The 26,080-nt window shown below is 38.8% G+C and overlaps 2 protein-coding genes and 1 long non-coding RNA gene across 4 annotated transcripts in view; 2 read left to right on the top strand and 1 right to left on the bottom strand.

Annotated features, from left to right (window-relative positions):
• Positions 1-8,289, top strand: part of CMC1 (C-X9-C motif containing 1) — a 60,683-nt gene extending 52,394 nt beyond the window's left edge. The window contains exons 5-6 of the mRNA XM_087770898.1: positions 7,398-7,504; positions 8,247-8,289. The gene's annotated coding sequence lies outside the window, so the exon portion shown is untranslated. The remainder of the gene's footprint in view (positions 1-7,397; positions 7,505-8,246) is intronic.
• AZI2 (5-azacytidine induced 2) lies at positions 267-24,211 on the bottom strand. 2 transcript variants are annotated; one of them, XR_015707656.1, is made up of 9 exons: positions 24,018-24,211; positions 15,854-16,083; positions 13,233-13,358; positions 12,800-12,899; positions 10,906-11,054; positions 8,288-8,349; positions 4,779-4,894; positions 1,174-1,748; positions 267-937 (listed from the first exon to the last, which is right to left on the bottom strand). XR_015707656.1 is itself a non-coding variant. In XM_087770883.1 (8 exons), the coding sequence occupies exons 2-8, from the start codon at positions 16,076-16,078 to the stop codon at positions 1,360-1,362; spliced, it is 1,167 nt and encodes a 388-aa protein (XP_087627009.1). In that variant the 5' UTR covers positions 16,079-16,083; positions 24,018-24,211; the 3' UTR covers positions 267-1,359. The 2 variants fall into 2 exon arrangements, 1 of the variants encoding a protein (XP_087627009.1); XM_087770883.1 differs by having other exon boundaries at positions 267-1,748.
• A 160-nt stretch (positions 24,212-24,371) lies between these two features.
• LOC148057600 (uncharacterized) lies at positions 24,372-25,819 on the top strand. The gene is made up of 3 exons (XR_015700981.1): positions 24,372-24,541; positions 24,804-24,917; positions 25,032-25,819. It is a non-coding gene; the product is annotated as an uncharacterized LOC148057600 (long non-coding RNA).
• The last annotated feature ends 261 nt before the right edge of the window (positions 25,820-26,080 follow it).

Here is a 26,080-nt window from a genome sequence, read left to right as displayed (position 1 = left end):
AAGATCATTTGCTGCTAAAAAGCTGAGAAATTGATTTTTATTACGCTGATCTTAAGTTGGACCTGTGAAGTTGAATACTTCACCCACCCGCCCACTCATGTGTAAGTAACATATTTAGTATTAAGTGTCTTCCCACCCATTACAAGTTAGATATCGTGATTCTAAAATACAAAGCATTTTTCTTCAACGCATCGAGCAGTCAAAGGCATTTCACTTAACCCGGTTGTATTAAGCCAGACATGAAGCAGAGCAGTTTTTTTTAAAAAAAAAAAAAAAAAAAAAAAAAAAAGGCATAAATTGTATTTGTCTAAAAACAGTTCTTGGCCTTAAGAGAAAAAAAAAAATAGTACTTAGACACCCATAATGGATAAAGCAGGCAGCTGCAATTCAAATAACTCTAGTTCTTAGTGGCATACTAAAGATACCACAACAATACTTATGTATATCAACAATGCTACAACACATAGTCTGATTAAATTAAGGCTTTGTTTCTTTAATAAAAGAAAAGTTAGTAGCCTTCACCACCACACAAATACAAAGTCACGGTTCTGGTGCTGTGCAAAGGAGGCACGACGAGGATCGCTGCACCGCGAAGGGGATGGTTCTGTGGCAGGCAGCGCTGTGCGCAGACGTAGGTCTCTGTCCTGCAGCGGCAGCTGAGGGAAACGAGCTGAACATCCAGGATTCAGTGTTCAGCAGCATTACTTATGATCCTTTATCATTCACAATAAGGCCCAAAATGGTGCAATCTCAACAGGGTAGCCTAGGAGTGATTTTTCTCTTGCCACTATCTAATATAAATCAAGATTTTGACAAGAAAATCTCACCTTTCTTAGTTAAAAATTACATAAAAAAGCATTTTGAAACCAGAGGAATCAGAAAGTTAATTGAAAGGAGGAAGGCAGAGATAATCCGATTTTTCATTTTATGTCTTACTCTGAAAAAAAAAACCAAAAACACACTGTCAAAAGTAAGCTCAGAGCTGGTACAAGTTTTAACACAGGATACCAAGTATTTTCTTGATAACATATAAATAGCAAACAAATACAGACTGGGTTTCTTAGTTTTATTCCAAGAACTCACTTTTCAGTGTAGTCTTTTGCAAATGTATGCCATTTGCAGTACAAGACTGTCTAGGCCCCACGCTAGATTTCTTTGTTATTTACATTATACCTGCACAGCTTTAACTTGAAGGAACTTGCTCCTGATTTACAGCAGAGGAAGACCAGGCTTTCTGTTTCGGAACTAGAATTAAAAATACAGAAAGAACAGTTCAGGCAATTTGTTTTCCCTCTCAAGCGTTAAGGTGCCTATTTCAGAACCATTCTAAAAAAGCCTCAGTTCATTCTAAAAATTGTTTTAACTCTTGTGCAGACAGTTTTGATTACACTGATCCAGGTAGTCTGCTGGACAGTTTAACAAGGTGGTTTTATTTTTCATTTCCCAAAACACATTCTCATTAGGCTTTGGAGGACTTGGGAATACCCAGGAATTATCTTCCAGAGAGCTCTTCCCGTACGAATGGTGTTCCTGAAACGTTTTGCCATCGACTGGAATGGGTCTCTCATCTGTCCATGCTTGTAGAGTCACCCTTTCAGGTGGGATTTTTACATCTCTCGGCAGAGGGGGAGACACAGCATTGCAGAGTACGTTATTGTTTTGGGAGAGTTTTTTATAGGCTACCCCAGATGTAAAATTCCGCTTTGAAATGTTCAAGTCAACACATTGTACTGGTGCGGCAGAGGCAGCTGAAGAAAGAAGATAAAAAAGATTTTAAAATGACATTATCTAATGCATATTTCTCATACTCCAAATGTACTACAGTATAGCTGCTGTGTTAAACCCAGTGTTTTCAAGCTACGCATTTTCAGACCGTATTTTACTTCAGTAACTACTTAAAAGTTACAAACTGAACATACTAACCTCCGCAGACTGATTTTGCAAGATGAACCAGAGATCCGGAAATCGCAATGTCTAAAATAGACCCAACACCAAGGAAACATTCCTGTTCCCACTTGAACACAAACAAACTGATGACCTTTTTGACAAGACTGGAATGAATGCTGAAACAGAGGATTTTCATACACTTGGAGAAATCAACCAGATTCAGAACACTGCTTACACATAGCGTGCTTCTTCCCGCTCTACCGATTCTTTTAACAAGTTGTGTTCTTGGGCTGCCAAGAACCTGAAGTCTAGGGAAGTTTAGGTTGGATATTAGGAAAAACTTCTTCACCAAAAGGGCAGTCAGGCATTGGAACAGGCTGCCCAGGGAAGTGGTTGAGTCTCCATCCCTGGAGGTATTTAAAAGAAGGGTAGACGTGGTGCTCGAGGACACGGTTTAGTGGTGGACTTGGCAGTGACAGGTTAATGGTTGGACTTGATGATCTTAAGGGTCTTTTCCAACCTTAACGATTCTATGATTCTGTGAATTCTCACTGTCCATGAAGCAGTAAGAGGGAAATGCATGGTGTTCACGGGTGCTCTATGCCTCACTACTGTCCGACTTCTGAAAGTAAAGCGACAGACAGCCATCTGAAATTCCAGGAGTTTTAAACCGTGCTAGGAAGGGGAGGATTTTGAAACAGAACAGCATCTACCTGAAACGGAAGAGCTGCACCTTCAACGCACATCTGAACAGATGGCCGATAATTTACATAAACATGTCATGATTCTTGCAGTTAAAGAAACTCGTGTCTCTACAAGTAGTTTTATAGAATAGCTATGAATCTTGAATACTAACTGTGATTTGTAACTTTAGTTCTTCACTGACAGAAAGAGGAGCCAGTATCTTGGTCAAAGAATACAACTTCCATTTGTCACTAAGAACTAAGAGGTGGTACCCAGTTTGCAAACGTCAGCCAAAAGCACCGGCATCGTGCCTGAAAGATGCTAAGGAACTGGATTTGGCCTCTTCATGCTGACAGGCGTCAAAAGCAATTTGAGGTCTCCAGACCTTTAGAAGTTCAAGAAAAATAGAATATACTGAAAATGGATTGAAAATGTAAAAAAAACAAACCAAAACAAACCAGCCCACCCCGTAAGTGGACACACGTTTTTTGAAAATGCCTCCATACATAAATGACAGCTAAGGAGAATCCGTGTGTTAACTCATACTGTTAGCATGACCCACGCAGCAATGAATACATTGTGTTCTGTAGACGTTAGGCACCTCTCGTACCATATACAAACTAGTTGCTGCTATAATAGCTAGTGCTGCAGGTATAGGAAGTAGAAGTTTTAAGTCATTCTACCCATATTTTGCATAAGCCAAGATTCTTCTATAAATATAAGCAGAGATGTATCTGCATTGCGTTTGTAAGTGTGGCTGACAAGGTAAAAAAAAAAAAAAGAAGTTTTAATTTCTGCCAAACCCGTCCATTCTTACTTCTGAAAAAATTACTGAAAAAAGCCTACAGAGCAAAAAGCGAAAATGCATTGTTTCCCAGTTAATCCATACTGCCTTTTAAAGCTGTGGATGGACAACTGCATTAGCAACTGCAGACAATCGGACTGTTCACCAAGCAGGAGAAGAGAAAAATCAGTACGTGTGTAGTGGCAAGACAGATAACTCCAAATTAAAAATAAGGACACAAAGATACAATGTGATCGCATCAGACCTTGACAGACTTAAGGATTAAAAACCTCATTCAGTTCCCAGTTTGTCTCCTGAAGTTATTTGACAACTGTGTCTTAGAATTGCAGGAACCCGGACTCACCTGGTAACAATATGACCGAGTCTACAAAACGCATGGATAATTTCTCAGCCAAGTACCAGAGAGATCATTAATCACTGCTGGCCACAGACAAAGGCAGCGATTGACCTGGAGGTGAATCCTACCGTTAATCTCACCAAGCCAATCCAAGCTGTTTAGAAACAAATTGTCTTGGTCTTGTAATGGACGGGGACATCAGAGACTGTCACCAATATATTGTAACCAAGTTCACCGTCTTTCACCAGCATCTTCTGTATTCTGAACACAGTAAATACCACAACTGAAGCGAGCAGAAAACAAAGGAAATAAACACTGCGATAAATGGTCAGACTGATAGTCTGGCCCCACCAAAGTAAGAATGCTCTCTCGTAAAGCATTTGGCTTGAGAGAAACATACATATGAAATAGAAGAACCACCTGATGAACTGCTCACAGAAATTATACGTACTTTCTGTGGAAATTGTTTTCCCCTTAATTATTTGCAGTGTAGCAGCAGAAATAAGGCAGTTTCACAGCCTCAGTATTTGACATTCAGAAAATGTCACCTTGCGTAGCATTTTGCTAGAAAGACAACTTTTCTGAATGCCAACATAAAGAAATATGCAACCATAAGGGAATTTCAGTCCATTAAAGTCTGATTTTAAAATGTTGCCAAATTAATACTTTATATATACTATACTGGGAAAATAAGACCGCGTTTGCAAAAAGATTTTTTTTCCCCCCTAATATGAAGTAGTTGTGGTAAAAGGTCAAATACAAGTAAACTTAACACCTCAGCCTTGTGCACATAAGCAACACTTGACTGAGAAAAAAGCCACAAGGGGAACAGAATACAGTACTGAAGAAAAAACACATCAGCAACACCTTTATGTGTGAAGTTGACCACTATGAGACAGAAGCAAAAGCAGAAAATGGGTAGGCTGGAACCATAATGTAGTCTAGCTTATCAACTTCAATTGATGAGATTCTGATAAGATATGATAGCTAGTTTCTTTCTAAAATGGTACAGCTTGAATCAATGGTTTGTGTTTGTAAGGTCTGTTACTGCAAACACTGACTTGCCTTTCTTGGTCGCCGTTGGGTTTGTTTTCAGTTTTCGTAGAACCTCAGCTTGCACGTCAGTCACTAGACGCAAATTAGACATTTCTCTCTTCAGTTCCCAATATGCTTGTTGCACACTTTCAAAACAAAATGTTTTTAAAAGTTAAATAATTGCTACCTCTAAAGCACCCTCATGCCTATTAACATGCTTATCGAACATTAACTGTTAATAAATTGTTTTTGCCTGACATACACTTCAAATTTTGCTAGAGTACCATAATTCAAAATGAATTGAGCAGTACTGATAATTGTCTTAAACTGATGGACCTTTGTGTATTACATATTGTAATATGCAAGAGTCAAATAAAACATACTATATATTAACATACTAGAGGATACCAATAATTTCAAGTTCCCCGAATGGAAAGAAATATGAAGCATATTCTCCAATTTCATTATTTGAAACTAGCTGTCTTCCCATAAAATTAGGAATCTCAAAGGAATACTTTTTAAAAAATATATATTAAATGGACACTAGACTGCAAACAAGGTAGAATATTAGCTTTGAACGGCTTCTGAGAAATGACCATGCAGACATCTTATGATCCTAGTAATGTTAATTGATCATAATGTCAGTCAAAAAACCAGTATTTGGGTCTTTACACCATTCACTTTGCTACAATGAATTCAGACTGGATACCTGAGATCCAAACTGAGCACGCCCACACAGACCGAACTAAAAACATAAAACATACTGTTTCATATTCAAGTCATCTAATTTATGTTAATACACTGCCTTATCAGACAGTGTAAAAAATAGTAACCCAATTCATTCTCTGATAAGATAGCATATTGCGGGAAACATATTTAGCAACAGCAGCACTGTTCCAACATTGAAGTTTCAGGTTATTAGCTAGTAAAAAAATCAAGGGGAAAAAAAATAAATCAGAAAAGTCAGCATCGCCGTACGTTTCTTGGTAAAATTTCGAGCAACGGCTTGCAGAACACCACGTTTATGTTGATTAATAATTAACTCAGTGTTCAAATACATAAGGATGCAGTTACTTCAACTTAAACATGAAATCAATGATTTAATGTTTTTTTTAATGCTTAACATTCTACCAAAACACATTTATTGAGGACAAGTATCACGGATGGGAGTTTTCAGAATAATTCTTTCTTCCTCACTATATTCACCTCAAAGATGTTTGTTTCGAAACAGTTCAGTACCTGAAACTATTGTTGAGATGACTTACAACTATTAAGCTGTAGAACAACTGTATTTTCAAACATGCATATACAGAGATTTCTGTCCCTCTGAAATAGCAACCTAGGATCACTCCTGTGTGAAATTTATCAGACATGAATGTGTTCAAAAGCACTGTGAGAAACAGCTATTATTCTGTTCTGCAAGTTAACGCCAAAAGAGATCCCTTAAAACAAAAGTTAAACCTTCTTCTATGCACAGAAATATTTCCCTGGAATACAAAAATTCAGATTCAAAAGCTCTGTAAAAGAACAGAGGAAGCTGATATTTTAATAGGTAATGTATTAGCTATCAGCAATTCTGATAAATAAAAAGTTAACATTTTCAGAACTGATATTTCAAGAAGTTCAGCTGAACCTGTGGCCTTCTTACTGCAGAATCCATTTGGCTCTTTGAAATTTTAAGACATGACAATTTTAAAATTAAAGTTAATGTGGCAACCATACTTCATTTATTCATGTGTTTTGGTCTCGAAAATAAGGTCAAACAAACTTTAGTTATATCAAAACAGAACTGTCCAATATTTAATATAGAAGTGGTAAATAGAAGAACAGCTCCCTGGCTGCCACCAACCAGAAGGAAAGTGCTTAGATAAATTTTGTAACATGCATTTAGCGCTTTTAAAAGCGTCTTGCAAAGGGATGCAGGTACCAGAATTCCACTTAAATCACACATTACATTTTAATTGCTTTTGTGGATACTGACCTAGAATCCCATTGCAAAGCCTAATTTTCAGTGAATTTGCAATTGAAGACCAAGGATTCCACATGCTTGGAAGTTTACCCTATACTGCCTTCTAACATATAACATAAACCTTGAATATGATAGCCTATCTAAATCGACAGCAAAGTAGATTTGCAGAACAAGAATGGAAAGTCAGATTTGCAAGCTGCTGACAAATGTGAAGTAATTACTTTCCAAAAAGGTAACTAACTGCAAATGCCTCCATCTCCCATAAACAGCAGGACTGCTTGCTACAAATGGTTCACACAGGAGGTTTTTCAATTTTTCCACAGACCTTTGGATGGGCTTACATATTCAGTACACATTACACATTCATTATTTATGTCATATTACAATAAACGCTATACTGTATATACACTAATTCAGACGGTTGCCACCTGAACGTCACTTTGTGGAATAAATCTGCTCTGGAAGATCAAAGAGAGAACCGCTTTACCTTGAAATAACACCTTTTTTCAGGCGTGTAAGACTGACTATGAAACTCCAGCAGAAACCACAAGAAAAAGTGTTAGCTAGCTGTTTCAGTCAAGGTGAAAGGTGAAAGTGTAATGCGTGTATAGTGTGTAAAACATTACCATCACAACACCAGAGAACATATGAAAACAAATATCTGTGCTGTTCTCTTTCAGTGACTGATTTCCTTTGCCATCTCTTCAATACCCAAGTAAGCAACAAGGTATTACGCTAAACAATCTGTCATTATGAAGGACCACTCTTCCCTCTTGTGGAAAATTGTGTAAGTACACGAACAGGCATAACTGGGTGTAAGAGATGCAGTTAGTATTTCATTTCTGCCAGACAGAACATTTGGGAAGTTTCATCCATTCATGAATTGTTCTTTTGCGTAGAGAATTAAAGGATATATATACTTTCTAATACAGCACACATACTCGAGACAGGATAAAATAGGAGTTTAGTTCATAAGCACAATTATTATTTGAACGGCTGCAAAATGGGAACAAATGCTTTCTGATGTGTTAGCGTTTTTCTGGAAGATTGATATTTCTTTTTGAATACGTCACACGATGGCTCCTCAATATTAAAAAAAAACCCCACCTTTAAAATGTCTTCTAGTAGAAATATTATTGCACTACGCTAAGTAAGAATGTATGTTCAACACTAAGCAGGAGATTTGAAGCCATCACCTATGCAAACGCAGAAACCTCCCCATATGCAGAATGAAGATATTCTATAGCTGGGATGAGACTTGGAAATTTACCTACCGCCTCCTCAAGTCAAGTAATGATTAAAAAGCTGTTTTTTAAATATAAGATAATTTAACTTTCCTTTTCATTACAATAATCTGAAGATCTAAATGTTTTCTTATCATCATCATCCTGGACTACCAACATAAAGAAAAAAAAATTACAATGATCTTGCTAAATCAGTATACCTAGACTTGAAATTAGATGAGGATTGAAATAACACATTTGAACAGGCTGCAAGAATATTTACTTGTCCAAATAACTGTCCCTCAGGAAACTAAAAATAAGACATGAAAGCCACTTGATTTTTATACCTCTGGATGTCTTGCCTTTGAAGGAGGTCTCCAGTTAATGGATTTTCATCTTGAGCCTGGTCCTGCATAACAGAGCGAGGGGAAGATAGAGAAGGAATGAACGTATGATTTCAGATCTTCTATCTGAAAATACTGCAGTGAAACTACAAGTTTGCTAAAATTAAAATTCAGAAGTAAAGCAGTCTTCATTTGCGTTGGCTGCAGTGGTTTTCAAAATGGATGTAAAGACTTCTATTAAGAATTTTTACTTAAAAATGCTTAAATTACCTACTTAAATGAAAGCACTGCTCAGCTGCTACCACATTATCTCTCCTTTCTCTTTCTTATTTTTTTAAAACAGCTGAGCTCTCGGAATTTGTGATTCTTTGAAAAGCAAAAATTGAGAAAGGCTTTTGACTTCTATTAAAAAAAACAAAAAAAGTAATCCGTCTTCTCTTGTTCTTTCCCTGCCCCAGTATAGAAAGACCTTTAAATTAAACTGTTTCAGTTACTTCCACAAGTTAATTTTATGATAGAACATAATTTATCACTTGAGTCTGAAAGACTGCTTTAAATCGTGCATACAAGCAGCCTCACTGAAGTTAACAGGAGAGTTTAAACAAATGAAACATTGGGCTCACTCCGTTAGTCCTGTTTCCATTAGACCCTCACCTGAGACGAGTTCCCATTCATCTCTCTTCTCTTCATGCTCCCTTCCTACTAGCATTCCCTCTAGCCAAAGCTGTTATGAATTTGAGACCTGTTACTGTGGCTTCATGATGGCCTATATACATTTCAAGCAACTTGCCAATACAATATAAACACTGCATCAACTACAATGCAAAACCTGAATATCTAAAAATAGAAAAAAAATAGAAAGTATACTTGCCTAAGATAGAGAACATCTGAAAATTCTCACTAATGTAATTAAAAACAGTAATAACGAAAATACCAGCTGGGTTTGAAACAATGCTGACTTGTCATTGCCCATTCATCACATTTCCCTGTATTTCACCTGACAATTTATCCCCTCCTGAAGACCTTCCCACCACCACCCATCAGAGACTCAATTTCACAGGAAAAAAAACCCCAAACCAAACCAAACAGTTACACTATATTACCCCACATTTGAAAACTTGTATCTTTTTATTTCCTATATTAAGCAGTTACCAGGATCAAAAAGAAATGATACTAAAAAAAAAGGAAAAAAAGCTGTTGCTTATATTTGTTCTTTGCAACAAAAGTTGCTGACATAAGCATTATTTAAAGTGTCATGTCTAGTATTCCTTACAACTGCTATTTTAGTCTGTTCTTTCTAGCAACATTCATTCTCACAATACGATCTGCAATCTTCCATTATTTATATAGCTGTTACTCTGTGCTATAGAGCTACCCGAAGACACTAGAACTGCATACGAGTTACAGTGTGCCTTCGGAATTGACAAGTTATTGAAAACGCCTGGGAGAATTCCAGATACAAGCAAAACCCAACAACCAACAGTAACAGAAGTTAACCAACACCTCACAGGCCTTCCAGGTTACGTGCTTTATCCCCACCTAGTGGAAAAAACACAGACTAAACCTGAGACAAGGCGATCCACGTACGCCTGTCCTACGTAAGCTAGGAGCGTGGCGTGAGAACAGCAGATCTGTAGAGACACATTCAGTGCTGAGAGCCCAGCACCCCACCTATATATATGCTTTCAGGCCAGCAGGGGAGAAGGACTTGACTTCAGGCTAGCTCTAGTCTGGTCCCCGAATGCCCAGGACAGGTGGAGTCTTACATACCCTGAATATCGGCTCACTCAAATATTATGTGACTCAAGATTACATAATCATAATCAATAATGACCATAAGGAACCTAAAATCGTCTGCCTCTTCAAAATAAATCACATTTAAATCTTTTAAATTTATTGTGTAACTTCCATGTGACTGCAGAGTCCTAGCAACTGCCACTGCAGCTTTTATCATGTAAAGCAGCACGCATGCACTAGACATTTTTTTTTTTAAACTTTAATGCATCTTATTACTCTTAAGATAGCTTAATTTCCGTTTTGAGATCCTAAGCACATCTACGTTACACAATGAGTCTCCCACAACAGACACTTGCCCCAGATATGTCAGGGAAGGGCACTAAGAGGTATAGCAAGATTCTGGAAACCTTGTTAAAAAAATCCACTTGCCTGACAAGCTTCACACGACTACCCTGCTGTGCTGGAGCTCCTTCAGCAAAGTTCATGGTATGTTTTAACATAAGCATTCTATTGTTTTAAAAGAAAAACAAGAAACCTCAAACAAACCAGGTCTTTCCCAAACTTCCTAAGTCCAGCCCAAGACAAATACCAGCATGGAACACTTTGATCTGATCGGCTACTTATAAGAAATTGTAAAGCTTTATTTTCTGTTGTTATATGGGCAACAGCTGAGAAATCTCACCTACGTAAGTGTACGATTCCCAAGAAACAAGCCAGACTACAAGAATATTTAAGGTTAATTTTACTAGGATGTTAATCTTTCACTCAATTATGTACTTTATATATCTTTGTTTACCCTTGATTTTGCTTGAACAAGGGATTTAAAATAATGCTATAACACAGAAAAATCTGTTAATACAAATAGTCCTTAAAAATAAGGGTACCTTCTGCTTGGATTTTTGCAACTCCTTTCTGAGATTGTTGCACTCTTGCTTGAGCTTTTCTAGATCCTGTTCCAGACTATACACTTTCAGGTCACTGCTCAGCTTCTCTATTTCCCAGCTCGACTGAGTACAATTCAGATTTTTCATCACTGTAAGAAGACAAGCAAGACAATCAGATTTCAGTTTCGGCTCAAGAAATGTAACTCAATGTGTAAGGTTTCACTTTAACCAGCCCATGCCCTACAAAAAATGATCCTGTACATTCTGAAGAAACTGCTGTTTATGACAACAGAGAAGTAATAACACTGGTAAAGTTGTTGGCAGAGAAGTAGTCTATTTTCTGAGGTTAAAGTACGGAGCCCTACTTTCCAAGAACGCACTGGAGATTTTACGTGAAGGAAAAGGAAGGAACAGCATAAAAAGGCACCAAAAATACAAAAATCTGTTAATGGCAAACACGCATGATGTATACACCAACTTGCATACTTCTCACACACTTTGAAAACACGAGGCTTTTCCTTCCTCAGATTTATATCGTTACATAATTTACCCTAAGTTTTTCCCAAGTTTAATATCAAGAAGTTCCAAACAGAACTACAAAAGATACAATAAAAACAAAAGGGTAAAGTCTAGAAGTTACACAAGTCGTCTTATTAGACAGAACAAATTCACATGGTGTCTATCAAGAAGCAACCTAAGATGATCCTAGCATCAGATCAGCAGTAGGAGGCTAGTTAGACAGCAAGAAAAGAACGAACGAACGAACATGACAGGAAGAAAACCCCCAAGTCTTCAACTGCATGGTACACTCACTTCCAGATTTAACAATTTAAACAAGCTTAAGCTACACTGATTTTTCTTAAACGAGGTACTCAGAGCCCACTTATAAGTAAAATTGATTACTAAATAAGGCTTGAAGTTTGCAGAGCTCTTTATGAACTCTGCACTTCTTACCTCCTTAAACCATAATGTCCTCAACAATGATACTACTACTACATGTGGTTTGTTCTTCTAGGTTTAAAAACTTGTGCAATTGAAGTAGTGAATTACATGCTTGAGGTCCTCTTGGAAAGTAATCCAATTCAAGCACAGCAATACTTACAAGCACCCTTCAAATGACTGCATTTGTACAGAATATGAAGTCCAGTCCATATCTCTAACTTTACATAGATGGGATTTTCTTCTTCTCTCTTCTTATAACAGTACATCAATAAAGATTATTTTTTAATTCCATAGTGTTTTATTTTACATACCTGTCATCTACACAGCACTCTCTACCATGGCAGTAACAGAAGCTGGATTTGGGCTTTTTGAATTGCCAGGGTACACTGTTTCTCTTCCCTCTTTCCACCGGGCTCTCCACAACCAGCATCTTTCTACCTTTCCTTACCTCCCAGCCCTTTAAATAGCTGTTGTTGACTGTAGCTATTGCTATACAGCATCCTCTTGTACCTGTCATGTCCCAAGAGTGAAACAAAGCGATATACCAGATCATCTGCAGGTACCAGAGAAAGTGGTATTGACTGGAGAGTGTTTGATACTTGAACAAGTATGCCCCTGCCCCACTGTGAGGAAAAGATGGTGGGGTCCAGAGATGTGCAAGACTAGCCTATTAAACTGTCAGGTTGTGCATTTCTCCAATTATTAAATAACCTACAGTGGAAGAACATGACAGCCTCAGATCTTTACCATGGAGCTCCTCATCTATGATAATAAAACATGCCTGTCACCATTTACAAGAAAGAACACATACACAAGCTCAAGGTATCTCACTGCAGCATGCTCCTCTCTTACCTAGCCACTGTATAGGGTTAAACATCTTCATGCCCTGAGATCATAACATAACCACTAAGACTAGTCAACATACATTAAGATGAAGTAACCAAATGCATACCTTGTTGAGTTTCCACTTCAGTTCTTAGTTGCAACAGCTCTACTTCTTTAGACTGCAACTGTTCATTCAAGCTTTTCAAGGATTCCGCACTTTCTTTCATCTATTTTCAGGAGGGGGGAGCGGGAGGAAGCCATTTGTGAAACTCTTCTATCATATCTGACAATTCAACTTTTTTTTTTAAAAAACAAGCCAAAACAAAACAAGAAAACTACTGCTTTGATTTTTTTAGCATTAGCCTAGCCCAGTAATAAAATCGAGATACTCAAAATTGTTATTCCTACATAAAGTATCGTCATGTACTTTAAAAACCTAAAGGAGTGATAAAACAAACACCACATATCTTCAGCAAATAAAATTAATTCTACAGTAAACATTTACTAACTATGCAGTACTTATATAAAATGCATTTAAGTCATTACTTAAAAAGGCATACCATTTTATCCAGTTTGCTTTTCAGATTATCTCTGTCAATGCAGGCCTCTCGATAGGCTTGGTATGCCTTATTTACTTGTTCACGTCCAACTGAACTGCATTCCTCTTCCAGTCGGGAGCCAAGCAGCTAAAAGGTTAACAAACATGAGAAATAAGAAGTTTCATATGTTATACTGAGAACTGCAAAATTTAAAAAGTGCAATAGTACAGTCTGCAACATTAAACTAACACAATTTTTTATTTTCGTTGTAGCTTAGAAAATAAATTAATCAAATACATTGATATGGACCAAAATGTTTTACAAAAATGCAACAAAGGGCATCTACAAATTCTGCAATCTCTAACCATACTTAATGCTTGCTGTTTTACTGCTATGAGTATTTAAAAACGATCCACAAGTCATGATTACTCACACTGACAAGCCCTTAATCATATTTTTCCAGGCTCTGAAGAAGTAGAAACCACTTTTTGGAAAAAGAGTTTTAAGCATATAAAAGACACAACATACAGAAAATTAAGAGGAAAATGAACATAATTTTTTTAATGACTCATAATTTATACAAAGATTTTTTTCAGTGTATTTATGTGAGAAAAGCCAAAGCAGAATTATTTTACAAATAACTATTAACTTCCAGGTCATCACTCTCTCATTGCCTGCTAAGTCAAGAGACAAGCAAGGGGGAATAAACACTACCAACTAGATTGTCAGAAAGAGGGGAGCAGAGTTAAAATATATTCAGTATTTTTTACATGACAGCAAGAAGAGAAGTCTTACATCAAATTACATCTGTCCGTATAGAAGGTTCTTATTTTGACTAAGTATTGCATTATACTTTTCATTCTGTTTATCCTGCACACTTGATTTAAATTGTTGAGGTATTTAAACACATTCAGCGTACCTAATGTAGATATTTGTGACAGATTTATATGTATTTTCTTAAAAATTAAGAGCCACGCAAAAAAAAAAAAAAAAAAAAAAGAAAAGAGGTGACAGAACGTATCTACCTTAAATACCTCCTCTTTTAGGTGTTTGCTCAAAAGAACATTCAGGAAGCAAGCCATAAAAACAGGAAGCTTCTGCCCCTTGTTTTTTGTACTGACCCGCAAAGTAAGTGTAATACTCATGTTAAGTTTTGTCCTTTGCATTCTGCCTCCCTCCCCAAATAAAGCCATTCAGAAAGAACATAAGCCTTACCAACCTATCTGGAAGTTTCCATACACTTTGAAGTTTAAAACTCGAAAGGGGTAACACCCCATGTATTTTTTATCATATAAGTATACTAGCCATTAACAAAGACTGAAAGTTCTGTTACTTAACACCCTAGGCCTTCTCAATGCCCCTCTCTCATAGAAACATTTTTATGGTATTCACATACTACACCAGAAGTTTTCTCTGCGGAAAACTACATATCATCTTCAAGACAATTAAGCTGAAGCAGGCCAAACTGAGAGACACAAGACTAAAAGAGACTGTCAGGGCCATCAAGTCCTGTTTGTTGCGGTTTTGAGTAACCACGTAAAAGATGTTACACGCAGCATGGTTCAGAGAGTAGACAAGTCTAGAGCTCTATTCCTATCCCCCCCAACCCCCTACCTACCCCAGGATCTCATATAAAGAAAGTGCTCAGAAAGTTTTGCCTTTTGGCAGAAACTCAATTCTGTCAAACTAGTCACCAAGAATTCCGGAATAAGCGTTTCAAAACTGTACCGAGTGTGGCTCAACCTCTTCATTCCAATGCCACAAAATAATACATACTTTGTAAACTTTTAAGAGTCAGCAGCGCATATTTAGGACTAAGTCCTAATAAATGCCTCGGCTCTAACTCTAGGATCTATCTTTCTGTCTTATATTAATAAGAAAGCAATCTATCAAAGTCAAGACCTTCTGCACTACAAACACACTACTGAACGATGCTATACACTCAACAGCAGCGTTCTTTACTCGAGGAGAAAAGCCTGCATCATGGTCAATTTTTAGCTTTAATGAACTTCACTAGACTAAGGCCATGAGAAACTGCATATAAAACAAACTCCTAGATTTCTTTACGTTTTAGAATTACTGCATCAAAAAATAGCCAGCCAACACCTCTAATGCTAAGCATTGTAACTTTGTATTTCACGTTTGAGACTGCTACTAGCTAGACCTAGCCAGACATTCTTAACAACCAATTTTTCCTTATCATTTCAGTACGCTGAGCCCAAGAGATTCTTTTGATAGACAGTTCCTGGATTCTGACAGTTTATAGACTTGGCACCTCACTATTCAACAGTACTAAGTCACACGTGCCCAAGTTAATAAACACCATAAAGAGGCAGATGAAATACAGTAATGATCCAGTGCAACTACTCGTCTTTCTGAATCAAAGCTAGTGTTGTTGCAGGGCGCTACTCCATTGCATCACATACATGCCCAGTAAGAATCAAAAATCCCAGTATGACGCAACTAGGCTACCAGAGGAACAAACGGTGTTTCACTTCAACAAATAAAACATTTACCAAAACTTTTTATCTTGGAAAGTATTTTAAGTACATATTTTAAATACTTAGCCATCTGCTCCACCATCCAGCCAGGAGCAAAAAAGTAGCTGCTACCAGAAGGTGGTAAATTGACTTTTTTCTTACCTTCTCTTCTAGAATTCTAACTCTTTTTTTTAAGAAGGAGTTCTCCTTCTCTGTCTCCTTTAGTCGTTTCTTGATATCTTCATATGCAGTGACAAGTGCGAAGTGTGAGGCAACAGACTCATCTCCACTGTAAGATGAAACAGGAATCTCCCCGTCTCTCTTATGAGCGTTGTCTGCTTTTTCATGGTTCAAAATACAGATGTCATCCTCTACCAACTCCTCCATGACAGCTGTTAAAAAGACAGATAGGAGTGCAAAATTTTCACAAAGACAAATTCATCAGGAGTCTCAAGTCTGAAAACCTTCCAAAATAATACTGCAGGGTGTTTCTGTCTAAGTGTGACAAGACTGAATAATCAGGAAATACCTTAATCTTGCAGAAAAATCTTGAAACCCATTTTACATTGAAAATACGCTGGTTCGAAAAGAAGCATCTCTCACTGCCACTTGATAAAAATATTTTGAGTACATATCAGATTTAGGAACCCCCAAATTCATTTTTATTAAGGCTTAACACCACCCTAGAATTTGGCTGGTACCAAATATTTGAACTCCAAGGGAGTATCGTATTAGAGGTTTTTGCAAGTCAGCACTGAGCAGTAAAAGAGATTATACTTGCAAGAAACAGACTAACTACTGTGGTTCCTGAGCATGAGCGCCAAATTTCCTTCATTCTTGAATGCAAATACTTACACGTTTCCCAAACTTTACAATGGAATCCTAAGGTACGCTTGCGTTAGTCTTAAAGAACAGCTACTCATACAGCCTGTTTAACTTTGTCACAGTAGAAAACATCCTGCTGAACAACAATTACAGCAATTCTTGACTGCAAATATGGTGAGAATGAAAACATACTCAATAACACGATCTGCCTCAACATGCATGGATAAAACTGACAATAATCTGACCGTAAGAAAAGTATCACCCTAAAATATTAGGCAAATCCACCTGAATGACAAATGCAAAGTAACCATTAGATTGAGTTTTCATTATAACACACATCATTTAGACACAGCAAAACATTCAGTAAGAAAACAGCATCTTTAAAAAACTCCATATACTTTCTTAAACTCCAGGTCTTAAGGGAAAAGCCCCAACAGCATTTTCCTTACTGTTACTAGGTACCAAGAACAAGTTCAGGGGTTTGATACAAAAACAAACCAACCCCCCAAAAAACCCCAAACCAACCAAACAACAAAAGACACAGCTCATTCTTATTTAGTTATGAAGATCAAAATTCCTTGCCTTTATATGCAGTACTAACAAATGCTATACAGTACCTGATAACATTTCTCCCCCTCCCCTTAATCAAACTACCAATGCTACTTCTATCAAAAGCATATTTTTATTTTTTCCTCTTGAACAAATCCTTAGGTTCCTGATGATTAGCTAATGAACCAACAGAAATGCCGGAATGAAAGAAATGAGCATAATGAAGACAGTTTGTATTGTAGGGAAAAGTTATTTCAACAGAAAACCGACCTGATCAGCAGAACTTCACAGGAAAGACAGGCGTCAATGGGGGAAAAACCCACAGCCACAATCGCTGCCTCTACTGTGTATTTGCTATTTCAATTCAAGCCAGACTTCCATTTGTTTAGTGATACTAAGAGGTAAAGGGATCAACTGCCCTGGAGCTTATCTATGTGGTCAAATTCCTCTCAACGTGCTAGCAATGGAAAAGCTACATGGACCGCGGCATTTAGAAGAGCTGTAGTACAGCTACAGCTGAACAATGGTGCTGTTATCACATTTGTCTCAATTTGCTCCAAGCCAGTTAGACAACATGATAAAAAACTGTGACAGCTCGTTTATACTAAATAGACAGCAATGGACTTGCAACAGTGAAAAAAGACAAGAAAACTACAAACCAAAACTGAAGTCCTTTTAATGGTTATCTTCAGGAGGCGAACAGATGCCTTGCATACTGTTTAATGTATTCTAACAAAACAGGTAGCCTACGCTTCCTTTGCCTGTTGCTCTGCCTCATGCTTAAGTAGAAAGAACCTTGCAAAAAAGGTTTGCTTCCTTTTCATTGCAAGAATAATATCACTCCATGCACAAGGTGACCTTGACGAAAAGCACTGCATCATTCAAACTGCATTAACTGACTGAAGGAATTGCTCATTTTGCCCTCTAAGATGAGCATAAAACGCTAGCTTTTCCTCCCCCGTTTTACTTTACCTGCAAGTCTTCTCGCTCATCTCATCAAATTCCAAGAGCTTGCCTTCTCAAGGCAACACATCTCCTTTTCTCTGAACACTAGGCTCAAATGTCATTAAAGAAGTGTCACAGCTTATCATTACCTCTTAAAGAAAGCAGCAGATTGTGTGACCTTGTACATAAAATACATCTTTATCCCCACACTCTCCTATAGCTCCTGAACTTGAGCATCGTGCATTCCCTATTTCTTGCACACATCAGTTCCACCAGGAGATGGCAATAAGGGAAAACAGGAGACAACACCAGAAGAGGAGACCATATTTATTCTCTGTTTTGCTAACCAACGCTTACTGCCTTTATGAGCTTCCAAAAGAGCAAGACCTTCCAAATAAGACTCAGCGTACACAAATACTATTTTATAAATTCAGGTACACACTTAACCTGCACCTCCTAAGAGGACTAGTTACACTAACATTTTTTTACTTGAAAGATCTCATTTACTTTACAGGATTATTCAACTCTGGTTTTCTGATGCTACTCTCTAATCCAGCACTGGATGCTATTTAGAAGACAAGCATATAAATCCACATAATTCAAAGGGGCTTGTAATACACATTTTTCTAGAATTTCTACACACAAGATAACTCTTTCAGAAAGATCTGATATACCCATTTTTGACTAATCTTACTGCAACTAAGTGAGGACAAACTGCCTACAAAAGTCTGCTTCTCCTGAGAGACAGGTACCCAAATAAGACACCTTCCTCTCAGCTCATCCCTTTAAAGAACAAATCTGATGATGTAACACTTTGGAGGGGAAAGTGGCAACACACCTTACAAAGGCTTAAACGAAGTAAGTGGGATATGAAGAAGAAATTGTGCTATTTTTAAACTTTTTGCTTCAATTATTAAAAATAAATAAAATTATCATGAAACATGCTTTGCTGTACTGGAAGCTCAGCAGCCTGTCAAGAAGAGAAAATCACCACAATATTCACATTGTATATACTTTATTTTTATCTTTCATTATCTCTATTAACATAAAGTATTAATAACATCCACACACTGTTATTACACTGCGACGACCACAAAAAAGTGCAGTTGTTTCAGGTTTGCAAGAAACATGATTCAAATCACCATTGTCATCATGCCCAACAACATGGAAATAAAACTGAGACTTCAGACAGACATCACTTTCAAATAAATGAACAGATTTCAATAAGCTGAAATTTAAATGCCACTGAACACCAATTTATCCAGGATTTTAGAGCATCACATGAAGGAAATATGATAATAAAATATTTACATTACTTCAAAAAGACATAGCATACACGCTCAGGAAACAAAAAGCTGTTGGTATTTTGAGATTTCCCTCTACCTCTTAAAGGACATTTCTGCTTTCAGAAAGGAGCACTACTCTTGAAACTGAAAGCACCTTTTCTTCACAGAATAAACAAGCCACTATGATTTCTAAGAGATTTGTTGATGCTATTGCCAGTCAATCTGAAAGGAAAACTCTTTACATATTTTATTCTAAAAAGCTCCCCATTTTCTCTCATAATAGTTAACTTCTAACAACCTGCAAAAATTTTTTAAAATTTACAGAAGAGGGAAAAAAAAAGAAGAAAAAAATGCATTTATCAAATCTCAGGTATGAGTTGATACAAAATAATTTTAACAGTTAACTATTAGTAAATATCAGTCTGTTGCCTGTGCTTACTGAATATTCCTGTTATTGCATACTTCAAAAAGTTTCAAATCTCAGAGTCGACAGAACTATAAGATAGACATTTCCTAAGAAAAAAAAAAAGTGCTATGAACCCTGTATTAGGTAGGTGCATGATGACTCAAAAGTAAGTTATAATATATGCACCACTAGCTGCAGTATACATTAGATGACCATGAGGAAAAAGTCACATGAGAAAAATTAGAGCAGCATTGCTAAATATATCTAAATAAATCAAAACAACCTAAAAAAATAAAACAAAAACTCCACACGGTATATGGAGTATATGACACATGATAAAACAAGCAAGACTTCCAGTCTCTTTAAGCATCTATCATTTTGCATCTCTCCCTCAGAAATCTTAGGTTCTCTTGGATTCCAGTCATGAACAGTCTGTTCTATAGCGAGACACACTGCTTTTTACAGATACTTGCTCCATTTTTAGAGAAAAAAAATCTGTATACACGCATCTCAGTAGCTGCTAGCTTTGGCCACGGCTTATCCTTCTGTATGGACAAAGTCCACAGCCCCAAAGCACTCCCCAAGAGCCCGTGCATACAAGGGCGCAGCCGTGCAGCCTCAGCATACTTGGTGCTCTTTCAGAAACACGTCAGCACATCAGCTAAATCAGACCTCCAAATCGCTTTTGCTTTGCTGCCTCCAGGAAATGGAAAGTTACTGTCTCTAAGCTCACAAACCAGATCACTGTAGTTCATCTACTGTGAACATCGGGGTAAGCTAGAGGAGCCAAGAAAAATCTCCTTAGGTAGAACAGGCAATTTTTTCAATCTCAAGCTTTTTATAATAAATAATCTACTCTCACAAGAACTAGAAAAGTACTAAAAAGCCCATTTTATGACAACAGTCCTTGATAAATTTTACTTTCTCCGAACAGCGTCATACTCCAGTATCTTCATTGCTAATTTGCAAACCTTATGCATCCTCATCATAATGTATTCCATTTGCCTTTCTGCGGATGCTGTCACAACAACCACTTTCCCTGACAACTATCATCAGAAGAGGAAAGGGGGGGGGGGGGGGGAGGGAATCCAAAAGTTGGAGTCAATTACATATTGTACTCTCAACATCATATAATCCTGTTTATTAAACTATTAAATTTAATCTTGAAACTAATTAGAAGCAATACTGCCAAAGAAACACAAGTAGGAGCAAGATGGCTTCTGGCTGTTAAACCTTTCTAGCACCAAACAGAAGCATACTCAAGGTTACTGAAAAACCCATATGTTCTCATACTAACACTGAATATTATTTTAATAGACACTTTTTTGGTGTTCATTCCTTCCCATTTCAAAACGTTTATAAAGAAGAACAATTTACGAAAGGTAGGAGGGCTTGTTTTGGGTTTTTTTTAATCTTCTTTTGTAAAACAAACAGTAGGTCCTGCCTCCCAGTTGTAAGTTTGCTCCCACTCAACTCCACTGTCAGATTAATTGCCGTTCAATAACTTCACAAGTTCAGTGATAAGGTATTATGAAAGCCTTGTATAATTGCATTAACTTTTAATTCAACTAGAAATACACCTCACCTGTCACAGGTATTAAAAGGCAGGTTAAACCGAGTCACACTGATGGCCCTTAGTCATCCTGCAATTCACTACAACAACATCTGGAGGTTTTCAAGCCACGACTGGACAGGGTGCTGGATAATCTTGTCGAGGTTCCCTTTTCCACAAAAAGGTTGCACCAGATGATCTTTCCAGGTCCTTTCAAACCTGGGCTGTTCTACAGTTCTATGATTCTATATTCAGGTTTACATCTCATTATTTCAGGCAAACCTGGTCATTTGAACATAAGTTCCTGCTGGCAGCTTGAAAGTGGATGATTTTAAATGTTCACTTTACTTACTCTTCACTTCCCTTCTCAAACTTCATTTCTTTTCCCCAAATGTATTGTCAAATTTTAGTAGCATCTACCATTTTATACACTAAGAACTCCACATAAAAATATTATATAATCATGTAAACAATAGTTAATTAATGTAATTATAGTATCAACATGCAGCAAAAACGTAAGACTGATTGCAAGGTTGACTGTAGATAAATCACATACGTATGGAGCCTCTAAAAGTCCCCGTCAGCAGAACCCACCATTGACTTCTACCAAGCTAGTTACGAGCCGGACTCTTGTATTAATCCTGTCATCGCCATTTTAACAAACTGGATCTCGTTGCCATTGTAAATGTTTTATTGAAAACGGACTATCTATCTAAACTTCCTCTGTTTAGAAAATACCTGTGAAAGAGTGAAAACATATCTCAAAAGGTAAATTCACGCTGCATTTTATCCCATTTACTTCTACCTTTTCACTTATTTTCTTCAAAATCTATTCTAAAGAAATCACATATTGATAGCACATGCAGTAACAGGTCTGCACTTTTTCCAGGGTAGTTTTCATTTTCCTAAGTAGACATCCCTCATTTAATATTTTCCAGTCATAATGCACAATCCCCAATTCAGTGCTTCTATTGATATCATAAGAACAAATGCTATGGAATTTGCAAGTTCATGTATAGTTTTTCCAACATTGTGAGATGAACTTACTCTATTTCTCTACCCTGAGTATACTAAGTACAGTTTGTTCATATATTTGACCTGATAATGTCATACTTTCTCCCCCTTTTAACTAGCATATAGAAAACAGACATACAGAAAACCAAATCAGAATATTCGCTGAAATTTAGGCAATCTTAATATTATCTCTAATTTATTACCCATTTTTGCTGCACAAAGATGTCACTTCATCCCCTCTGCTCTTTTAAAGACTTTTTACTATTTAATTTTCATTGTAAAACATAACCTAGCTTATATCCTGGCAATTGTCACTTTATGCTTTTCTGAGCTGTAAACTGTAGCATACAAGGGCTGGGGGAAAAAAAAAAAAGGCAGTTTTACAAAAAATGTGGGGGTTTTTGGGGGGGAGATGGCTAAAATCCTCATATAATCTAATCTAGAGTTCACTTAACCAGTGTTTTCTGCCTTCACTCTTTGAGTGAGTTTTCACACTTTGAGTCGTTGGCTCAAAAACTGTGCTTAGGATTTGGGGTAATAATCGCCTACTTGTCATAGTGCAATCATCTGATCAACACTTACTTCTATCGCAAGTTCTTTTATAAAATACCAATTGTTCAAAGAGCAAAACGTAGTAGTAATCTTAAATTTGTTTTGGTTTCTATGATAAAAATTCCAGGATACACATGCCAACAGATAACTGGTATTATTATTAGCAGCAGCATTTGATCACACACCAATATCCAGGAAATTAAACGCTTCCCGTAGTCCACAATAACACTTCTCAGAAAACGCGGTCTCAGAAGAGCTCGCGACCTTTGGAACCCCGAGCAGACTTGACTTACGACAATAATCCTCCCCTCACTCCGCTTTTTCCAGCGCTGGCTTCCAGTATGCTGATTTTACTGCATACACACAGTGTAAGACAGCAGGGGAATTAAAGGATTCCTCGAGAAATGCAAAAGCTCCTAAAACCACTCACTGGAACAGGTTACAACCCAACCCACTGACTTGTAAGGTGCTGGGGGACAGATTTATTTAAGGAGATCAGAGTAATTTCCCTACCAGGTGAAACACGAGCATTTAAAGCTGTAATTTCTTAAAAGGTGAAAGCATCACTAGCATATAAGGCTATCGCAACAGTCATCTGCACTCCCTTCTTCCAAACCAACGCAGCCTGCAACACCCGTATTCCAGTCTCCTCCAGTATTTCGTCATGTTTCTGTTCTCACATCCCGTGCCAATAATCCTACTTCGTTCATTTCCTTTGCCAGATTCCCCGGTACTAATGCACAAATTGCTGCTCTAAGAACTCACCCAGTTTTTCAGCCTAATTAGGTGCAGCTTTTTGGCTAGTTTTACTGCCTACCCGAGACCCACTCCCAGCTCGTTCGCAGCACCTTTAAACTACGCTCACCGCCCCTCAACAGGGATGCCCCTCTTGACACTTCGCCTGTACAGCAAAAGCAGGCAGGGACACGACACAAGACTCTGCCAACCTGCTCCTTCCCGAAGGACGGCTGTATTTTCAAAAGAGAAACTAAACACCGGCCGGAACCGCCTCTGTCCCGGGGAGGAACCGCTCCTGTTCCACCGGGCAACGGGGCACGGAGCTCCTCAGCACCCCCAGGGACCCCTCGCCAGAGGCAGGCCGCGGGGCGCCGGGGCCGCCCACAGGCGGCGAGCCCCCGGCAGCCCCCGCCGGCCCCCTGCGCCCGCCCGGGGCCCCACCGCCGCGCCAGGACCAACCTCTCCGGGCCTTGCTCGGGCCAGGCGGGTCAGTAACGGGCCGTCACCTCGGCGGAGAGGCAGCGCCGGCCGTCGCGGTCTCCGCTCGGGCCCCCTCGGGCTCCCATCGCCTCCGCCCCGCCGGCCCGGCCGCTGTATCGGCCTCCGCCACCGCGGGAAATTCCGGGGACGCCAGCCCCGCCCCCCGCCTTTCGAGGAAGTCAACAAACGCCTCACGTGACGCACGTCCTCCTCCCCCGCCAACGGGCGCCCGCTGCTCCCGGAAGGAGAGAGGCGGCACCGCCGCCCGCCCGGGGAGGACTACAAATCCCGGCATGCAAGCGGCTGCGCCCGGTGCGGGGGGCGGCTGCTGCCGCCGCCGGCCGGGAGCGCCCTCCACCCGCCTCCTGCGGGGGAGGCGTGAGGAGACGGGCGCAGCGCTCGAGGCCGGGGTTGGCGCCGCTAACGCTCCTCGGAGGAGGGTGCGGATCCCCGGCCCGTCAGCGCCCGCTCTTCGCGAGCAGCGCCACCACGGGGCATCGCCGGTAGGCGACAGCGGTGTAAAATAAGTTCCCCCCTTTCGAGGTGCACCGAATTCCCCACCCCCCTACAAAACAAGACCCTAATCCAGCAGTACAGGTCAGCGCCTTTGACGGGGAGCTGCCCCCAGTCAACAAGCGCCTACGGTGGGAAAAGCGTTTCCCAGCAGACGGAGCGCACAGCTCGCTCCGAGCGCCCCCGAGCAGAGTGGCTTTCGGTTTGTTTGGGGTTTTTTTTTCCCTTTTACACTCTTTAAACTATTTCCAGCTTCTTGGGAAGTTGACGCGTGTGCACACCTGAAGTGCTAGCGAGCCACCGTGTAACGTCGTGCCACCGTGTAACGTCGTACCTCCGTGCTCCCTTTTTTTGCAGCAAGCGGCGGTAAGCGCGAGGGCAGAGGCGAAGGGCAGTGGGCAGTTTGTTGCTGCACCGGGGTGACGAGATCACTGTACGTAACCTCATCTGATGAAAACGCATCTGGTCTTTTCTCCTCAGCCAAGTTCAAAGCGAGGCAAGAATAAATCGAAATCGCAGTTCAGGACCTCTGTTGTAGCGACAAAACCAAGCTGATTCAACAAGTCCAATGCAGATCTACAGGGGAGAGCAGCTGTACAGCTCCAAGACTGATTTAAAACTATCAGGAGTTCCCTTTCGTGCTAAAAAAACCAAGCCGTTTGCTTTTATGTTATGAGAGTTCTCCAGCCGAGTCCCAAAGGGCCTTTTGCAACTGTGCTACAAAGTCAGCTGGAGCAAGGGAAGTGGATTAGCCTGTCAAACTGATCTGTATATGGAAGAATATTGCAATATTGTGTACTCCTTAAATACTTACAGACCAAAGGGAAACAGGACCTCACAATCCGCTGTGGGTAGGGAACCATTGTTTGGACAGTAATGTCATTTTAAAAAAAAACAACCAAAACCCAAACACAAGATCTCCATTAATCATGTTTATAGATATCAAACCAACTTCTTAAAGTTCTCAGCATACTACCGTTATTAAGATTTTCACCAGAAGTTCAGGTTAGATATCAACTTTGCTTTTTTATGAGCCCAAATAGTACAGTGCTCTGTTTTCAGCTGTATTTAAAATCCGTCTTACCAAAAGCAGTGTCCTTCTTTTAAAGTCCAAAAAATACCATTTCCAGGTTAACACCTCTTCATGATAATTAATATGGCATGGGTACAAATGTGTTTGTATGTCATCAAGTTAGAGAACAGAGGTTTTATTACATAAATTAGCATTGATTTGAAATAGCGCCATTATGAAATCCAGAGGAAAAGCATATAAGGATTTGGGCTGTCCAATATGTCCACTATTTTTGTGAATAGCATTAATAGATTAATTATCACATTTATTTTTATCCATGTATTTAATTTCTAGTCTTTTTCCCATTAAAAATTATAGGTGGGATCATATATGCAGAGCAGTTAAAAAAAACAACACAAGCAATGGCCAATATTGTAAAACCTGGTGGTACACATCTAAAACCAGCTTAAAGACAGTAATGTTAAAATTAATGTCAGAACTTATGCCCGTAGTACAG

This window comes from Nipponia nippon, unplaced genomic scaffold (assembly GCF_047370975.1).
Source record: "Nipponia nippon isolate SJK-2023a ecotype South Korea unplaced genomic scaffold, ASM4737097v1 scaffold_1, whole genome shotgun sequence".
In the NCBI taxonomy this organism is placed as follows: Eukaryota; Metazoa; Chordata; class Aves; order Pelecaniformes; family Threskiornithidae; genus Nipponia; species Nipponia nippon.
Note: the sequence above shows the minus strand (reverse complement) of the source record. Positions and strands in the feature narration are given on the sequence as shown.